The following is a 7,896-nucleotide window of genomic DNA, read 5'->3' as shown; positions in this document are numbered from 1 at the left end:
AATTCTTGTTCATCCTCCCACCCCAATCCTGCTCCCTGGAAATCAGCAACATTCAGTATTCCAAATTTCAATGGCCCAGCAAGGTCAGTAAAGCCCACCCTGTACGTGAGGTGATCACAGCTCCTTACTTAGGCAAGTTTCCTTTCCTAAAGACCTGATACATGAGAAATGTCATGGCTCAACACTTATTATGACATGCCAGGCATAGTGCCACACACCTGACATGGATCACACCCAATCCTACCACCACATTGTGTCATGCAGTTATACAGTTGAGGGAAACTGAAACTTGGTCACTGAGCAGAACTGGGGCTCAAGGTGGAGGCGGTGCTCATGGGGCGGGGGGCAGTGGATGCCAAGGTTATCTGTCTAGGATTTACTTCATCTCTACAGCAGAGATGGCTACAAGGATGTTTTTAATGGTCTCTGGGCTGAGATGGTTCACACAAAATTACTTAGCATAGAGCTGAAGGTGTGGCCCAGAGATAGTGCTTACTTTGCAAGCATAGGCCGCGTCCACACCTAGCACTGTAAACAAAAACAGAAAACCAGACCATAGCATAGAACCTTAAACATGGTAACTCAACAAAACTTAGCTCCAGCTGGACACAATGGTGTCTTCAAGAGGCTGAAACAGGAGTTTGATGCTAGCCCAGGGTCCATGGCAAGACCCTGTCTTTAAAAAAAAAAATGGTTCCAGGGGCTGGAGAGATGGCTCAGCAGTTAAGAACACTGGTTGTTCTTGCAGAAGACCAGGGTTCAAATCCCAGCACCCACATGTCAGCTAACAACTCTGTAACTCCAGTTCCAGGGGATCTGACAGCTGCTTCTGTCCTCCGTGGGCACTGCACGACACGGGTGCACTTACCTACATGCAGGCAATACACTTCTACACATAAAATTAAAATAATAAAATGAAAAAAAAAAAAAAAGAAAATTTGTATTCTAGAAAGAAAGATGGCTCCAGATACCAGTTTTATAGAAAATAAGATTTATTATCACATTTAAGGTAATAAATTTAAGGTGAACAAATGAATATTCCAGAAATCTTTTACATATATCAATAGATTGGATTTATTCAACACAGAAAAAACAAAGTCCACCAGGGTGCTTTACTCCTGAGCACAGGGCCATTTCCAACACAGGAATTCACATTGAGCAGACCTAGCTTGCAGGAGGTTTGTTCCCAGGTCCAACTGCTTCTACTCTACAGGCTCTCTTTAAAAATGACAGCAGGGAACCAGCAGGATTCACAATAACCAGGGGTTACTGGTCTTGGGAATTTTCACAAAAGCCCTGAGTGATGTTTCAGAAGCCTTGGGGGAGTGGCCTGTGCCAACTCAAGTCACACACAGCACGGTGCAGTTAACGTCACAGCTTCATGTCTACCAATCTCATACAGGAGATTATTGCAAAGAGGAAGACAACATTAAACAGCAACCGTTGTCCCCACTGGTCAATGAAAAGGGCAGAGTCCTTCCCTGGATGCTAACCATTACCAATGCCAAGGTCCAAGGCACACATGAATGAAGGCTAGTCAATCACAGGGAACACTCGTTGAGGGGGGTGTAGCCCGTGGCCGCACTGATGCTCCAAAACAGGACCAGGAGGAAGGGAGGACGCTGGGTGCAGCCTGCTGGGTCCTGCAAAGGACAGTGTTCCAGGGAAGCCTTCCTCATGCTCACTAGGGAACATGGGCACAGATAGTTCTTCAGGAAAGCTCAGAGGCCCTGGGTGAGTCAACACGTGGGTGGGCTGCTACCATCCTAGCACCCTGGCCACGGGTTAGCTCAACTGGCCACAGTCCGTGATGACAATCTTCTTAGATGTCTTTCCACTCTTTGAGCCAAAAGACTCGATTTTCTTCACGACATCCATGCCCTCTTTGACGTGGCCGAACACAACATGCTTGCCATCCAGCCTGTGAGGGGTGAGCAGGATGAGAAAACACGGGAGAAGAATCAGTCACCTGGCATCCTTGCCACTTGGATATGGAATTATTTACCAAAAACGCTAATTCTGAAAGGACCCCCTCCCACTCCTATCCCCCCAACAAGCTTGATCAAGCCTTGCTGAGCTCCCCAACAGCACCCCAGAGGATGCTGGGCTCCCAGGACATGTTCTGCTACCCTGGGCTTTGTCCTGGCAGTGCAATTTGAATCTTAGTGACCTCGCCTATTACAAGTAAGCTACTCTCATTCTGCCGAGGGAGATGATGGGCACAGAGCTGCTCTGAGGAAGCAGGACATCTGTACAAATCGAGTTATTTTAGCAGCCGTGAAATGAGAGCCAAGACAAGTGTGAGAAACATGAAGTGCTGAGCAGCGCTTGATCATTCCAAGGATGTCAAAGACACTTAGCTCAGCTCCTGCAAAGCCAACAGTGGGGATGGCCAAGGGCAGAACTGCAAGATCCATTAAGGGGCTCCATGGAAGAAGCAAAGATAGGGTCAGAAACAACCTGCCCAACCCTGATGGCCCCTTGTGGCTTAGAAGGTAGAGGCCAGCAAATGTCACCCCATCACTTAGGTTTTCCTAAAATCCTGGAGATGGGCTTTATGAAGTTTTGGTTCTTAGTCAGTGGCTGTCCTTAAAAGCCCAGGTACCTGAGGGCTGGGACACTGGGGCCTCTGTGCAGAGAAACTTAAAATTAGTGGAAATTTGACCAGGGACAAGACATTCCTAGCCAGTGGGGCCCATGGGAAAGACGGTTGTGAGAGGCTGGGAGCCATCTGCAGGCTGTGCAAATGGAGTGAGGAAACCCAGCATTTTCCATGCTCATCCTGTGGTGGAGATGAGCCAGGCAAATGTCAAGTTAAAGCAAATGAACTGGCTTCTCCTCAGGCCACTGTGAGGCCACTTAGGATAGAGGAACACCCCCCCTCTCTGTACATACACACACGTGTAACACAAAACAAATTTCATCTAATAGCACCAATGGGAATCCTAAGTGTGACATAGTCACAGAACAACCCAAACTATCCTTTCACTAACTCATACAGAGACACAGTGAGCAGGAGGCCACTGGCCCAGAGCAGATGGTCTAGCTGCACACTGCCTTCCTGAGCATGCTAGAACCTCCTCCAGCCTCATTCCCAGAGTGCCTGGAATGGGGACTACTCACCAGTCTGTCTTTATGGTGCAGATGAAGAACTGGGAACCGTTGGTGTTGGGGCCTGCATTCGCCATGGACAGGACGCCTATAGGACAAGCAGAGGTGAGCCATGTGAGTCTGCAGATCCTGGGCTCAGAGGTTCAGGGCTGACGTCCAACCAGAGCTTGTCTGCCTTCACTGCCTGCTGGTTCTGAATGGAGCATCCTTGAGGAAGCTCTCAGTGAGTGAACTGAGCAGAACCCCGCACCTGACCTCTAAACTTTCCCACATTCCACCTTGGGTTCTGCCTAAAGGCTCCCCAACCAATTTCCCATAGGGAAAACTGTCTGGTTTTGTATGTTGGGACAGTGTCTCAATAGGTAACCCAGGCTAACCTTAAACTTGCTGTGTGGCTAAGGCTGACCTCAACCTCCAGATTCTTCTGTCCTAGGCTCCCAAGTACTAGGATTACATTTAGACGTCTGGTTTCTAAACAGAGCTCAGAATGAGAATGCTCTAGGGAAAGCTGGCAAGCTAGCTGAGCCTCCCGGACACTAAAGGAACAAGAAGGGATGCTGGGCAACTGGAGACCACAGTTTCCCAAGGCAGCCAAGTATGGCAGTATACGGACAGGATAAAACTGCAGAGACCACTAGTGAGGGCCCTACGCACCTGGCCCCACGTGCTTCAGCGTGAAGTTCTCATCAGGAAACCGGCTTCCGTAGATGGACTTCCCTCCCGTGCCATTGTGGTTGGTGAAGTCGCCAGCCTATGTATAGAACACCTCGTGAGTGGTCACCACAGAGCTAAGAGAGGAGCAGTGAGGGCAGCCCCCAAGCCACCTGAGGCCCACCCTCATGCAAAGAGACCAATAATAATCCAGTGATAAAAACCAGGTTTATAGATCTGATGTAGTAATAACAACTCTGATTTCTTGGTCTGGGCAAGTTTTTCAGTAATCCTTGAAGGATCTGTTCTGAGGTACTTCTTAGTAATCCCAGAATTTCAACCCACAACTCTGAAAAAGACCACCAGCAGGTGACCTGAGGCCCTGTTTCCAGCACTGAGCTGGAGGAACAGACCAGTTCCCCAAGCTAAGTCATCTCCCTGCTCTGACACCATCCTCCCCAAACCCAAAGGTTCTGAAGTTTATAAACACAGGACAGGTCCCACCAAAACTGGAACTCTTCCTTAGAGCCTGCCTAAGGTCTAAGCGGACTAGGCGGGGCTTCCATGGGGTTCTTGCGCAGAAAAGCCTGGTGGTTGTAATGTGCCCAGTTGTTGGCCATGACCACATCGTGATTTTCCCGAGACAGGCTCCTCCAGTGAGAGGCATGACCTGTGGAGTCCAGCTAAAGCATCTACAGATGCTAAGAAGGTGTCTTCAGGCACCCTGCCTGTACCTCCAAGGGTCACCCACTCCAAGCTACACAGAGCTCTCTCAATCTGAAAATCCCTTCCTGACTCCAGATGTCTACTTCAGCTCCTACCTCATCCACCAGCCCAAGAACAAGCTGAGCTGGGAGGCTCTGTGGCAGAAAGAGTCCAGCTATAGCCACTGCCACAGCCCTGCCTATTCCCCACTTCACTTTGTCTCATCCAATGTGTACTGTAACCAGTAACTACAGGGTGGGAGCAGGCCCAGCCCTAACACACTGTCACTCGGTCAGAGTGGAGGGAACAGAGAGAATCTGGGCAGAAAGGACGTCAGAGAGGCCATGACATCGTGCCTATATCTCTAGGCTCTCCTGGCCCCAGGAAATTCTCCCTGCCAACACTTATCCCCAAACCTGCTTCAGCAATGCTTACATGCTTGAAAAATGGGAAGAACAAATAACTACAGAACGTGCTCATTTAACCGAGAAAATGTCCTTCACTGGCAAAGGCATCTCCAAGTCCAGGCACATGCATTCCCCACTTAGCCAACTTTTCCTGTCTCTCTCTCTCTCCTCCCCTACCATGCCCAGTGACAAGATCAAAGACTACCTGACTCTAATGGTCTTTCCAAAAGTCCACTCCCAACAGTACTCTGCTGTGTCTTCTCCACGCCCCAGCCCCCTGCTTGCTTATCAGTGTCCCTAACCACTCCCTGGGTAGCTCCACTGTTACCACTACTCACAGCAGAGGAGAACCAGACACAGAGGCCACGTTACTGTTACCTGGCACATGAAGGCAGGGATCACCCTGTGGAAGGTGGAGCCTTTGTAACCAAAACCCTTCTCACCAGTGCACAGAGCTCTGAAGTTCTCTGAAAGATGGAAAGGAGGGTTAAGAGCAGCCCCCGACTCCAACCAGTCTCTCCTTGACCAACCCCCCAGGTGAGCTGGGTCCATTCCTGATCACCGTGTGATCAAGACAACTCACTTTCCTACCTTAACCCCAGTACCAAACACTGTGACTAGAGTGCAAGTTCCTAGGTAACAGGGCAGAGCTCAAGGACTGTGCCCAGCCCTGCCCCACCGGGCAGCAGGGGGAGGAAGCCACTTCTGGGAATTCACATGGGACTTCCCCTGGTCTGAGGTATCCAGCTACTGCCAGACAGGTGAGCAGAGCTGACATCCAGGGCCAGAGAGAGACAGACGGTTGCCTAGGGCACCCAGCAGCTGAGCTTCCAGTGAACTCCTATGCTGTCATAGTTTCTGAGTCCTAACTCCTCCCTCAAGCCCACCAGGTTTGCCCTGCCCACTTCCCAACTCTGCCTTACCGGCTGTCTTTGGCACAACATCTGCCTTCAGCTGTAAGGAGGAAAGAGGGGAGATGGTCAGTCCAGAGGCGGTACAGGAAGGAGCCTCCTTATCACTCACATCCGAAGTGGCCAAGGGAGCAAGAACTAGAAGACCATTTCACCCCTGGGACCGTCAACCCTCCCAGGGACAGCCCAAGCAGCTATCGCTTCTGACAGCTGCTTCCTAACTAAACCCAAGGTTGGTCAGAAGCAGCCTGTTTCCTATCAGAAGAGACCAGTGCTACCCCAGGCACACTTCCCTGTAGAACTGACAGAGGGGCCCCTAAGCATGAGACACGGGACCTTGAAGAACCGGTTGGAGCTCCTGAATGAATACAGGAAACAGGTTCCCAGAGGATGGGGCATGGAAAATGTTTCAGTCCTATCCAAGCCAGTCTCCCTCCACCAAATGCTCCCACCCGCACCCCCCACCCCCGGGATGGTGCTCTCCATTTTCCAAAAGAGAAAACGGAGGCATAACAAAAAAGTACCAGCTCCCTTATACACTAATTGGCCCCTTTGCCCACCCCCGGGATGGTGCTCTCCATTTTCCAAAAGAGAAAACGGAGGCATAACAAAAAAGTACCAGCTCCCCTATACAGGTCAGTCAACACTAATTGGCCCCTTTGTTTCAGCTTTAAGGCCGCACTAGGGCTTGCCAGTTACTTTGATTTTTTTTTTTCAAGGGTCTAAAGAAAGTAACAGACGCTGGTCGACCCGGAAAGGGGTTGAGCTCCCAGTGGCATGAAGGCCATCCTGGTGGTGCCTGTGGCCTGCCTGGCGTTCTGCCCAGAGAGGAGGCTGGTCGCCCCAAAGCACCTTCTCGCCTCCGTCCCCCAGCGCCCTGCACGAAGCCTGGCCATGGGGGCGGGTCCGGAGCCCACTCTGCATGGAACTCGGGACACCACATGAGTGACTGCCGCCACCTGCCTCCCAACTCCGGGCCCCTCCCCCCAGACACCCACGTAAGCCGCCGGGTCCAGCCGACCCAGAGGTCCTCGGAAGTCTTGCCTCGACCATGACCGCCACCCTGTGCGATCTGATCTTGACCTTTTCCTCTACCCCAGTCCCTCTCTGGCCTCCACAACCCCACGGTTCGGAAGAAGGCTGGAGCAGACCAAGCAGATGCCCCTTCTCAGAGACCGGGAAACTAAGTGGGAGGCCCAAGGTCACTCAGTGTGCCAGGCACAGCGCTGGGCCGGGGTCCAGACCTGCCCCACGATCATCCCCCACGCCCAGACCGGCCATGTCTTGTCGAGGGGTCTCACCTCCAGCACCACGCGGCCGAGCGGCTGCCCATCGGCGCCCACATCCAAGTACACGAGTGGGTTTCCGGAGGAGCTCGGGTCGCGGGCTCCGCCGCTGCTGCTGCTGCTGCTGCAGGCGCGTGCCGCGGAGAGAAGAAGCGGCGCGGAGCGCGGGCCGGAGAGCAGACCAAGCAGGCGGGGGCCGCAGCGCAGCGCCAGCATCGCGGCCGAGAGTCGGATCTGAGGCAAGTAGGCAGACGGAACCCGGGGTAGACAGAGCCGCCAGAGCACAGGAAGCGATGGAGGCCGGAGGCCACGCGCTGCAGCTTTTATTGGTCGGCTGACTTCGGGGCCCCGCCCCCTCCTCGCCCCGCCCCGCCCCTTCAGGGCCTGTCTGCTAGCGACCCCTGCGGGTTTCAGAGGGCAGCGCAGCGACTTCGTGCAGCCGCGGAGCCTGAAGTCCTTTGAATCTGCTTGAGATCCGGACTAGAGACCCAGCGGGACAGACAGGACTATGCAAAAAGATGCCAGCTCCATTTTTGTAAGACTACCAATATTTCTTTAAAGGAAAGCAAAATAAGACGGTTTCACTCCAAAATATGAGCATCTGCACTTTTTTTTTTTTAAAACTATACTGCCTTTTCATATTTAAGGCCCAGGCCAAATGGACCCAAGCTGCCCCTTTTCCCAATAGGCCCTGCAGAGACAGACCAAGAGAAACACTGGTACTGGGGGTCAGAGAGAGGTGGAGAGGGAGAGATGAGCTAGATTAAAGAGGGCAAGGCTACACGAGGAAACAGATAAACAGATTCACCTACAAGGTGACCTCAG

At 52.2% G+C, this 7,896-nt stretch overlaps 1 protein-coding gene across 1 annotated transcript; it reads right to left on the bottom strand.

Annotated features, from left to right (window-relative positions):
- Positions 1–970: 970 nt before the first annotated feature.
- Ppif (peptidylprolyl isomerase F) lies at positions 971–7,382 on the bottom strand. Its single transcript, XM_008849843.3, has 6 exons — positions 7,087–7,382; positions 5,798–5,828; positions 5,253–5,341; positions 3,766–3,862; positions 3,124–3,199; positions 971–1,921 (listed from the first exon to the last, which is right to left on the bottom strand). The coding sequence occupies exons 1-6, from the start codon at positions 7,285–7,287 to the stop codon at positions 1,786–1,788; spliced, it is 630 nt and encodes a 209-aa protein (XP_008848065.1). The 5' UTR covers positions 7,288–7,382; the 3' UTR covers positions 971–1,785.
- Positions 7,383–7,896: the final 514 nt, after the last annotated feature.

The sequence above is a fragment of the Nannospalax galili genome, unplaced genomic scaffold, assembly GCF_000622305.1.
Source record: "Nannospalax galili isolate Female #2095 unplaced genomic scaffold, S.galili_v1.0 scaffold83, whole genome shotgun sequence".
Taxonomy (NCBI): Eukaryota; Metazoa; Chordata; class Mammalia; order Rodentia; family Spalacidae; genus Nannospalax; species Nannospalax galili.
This window is presented reverse-complemented; position numbering and strand designations above follow the sequence as displayed.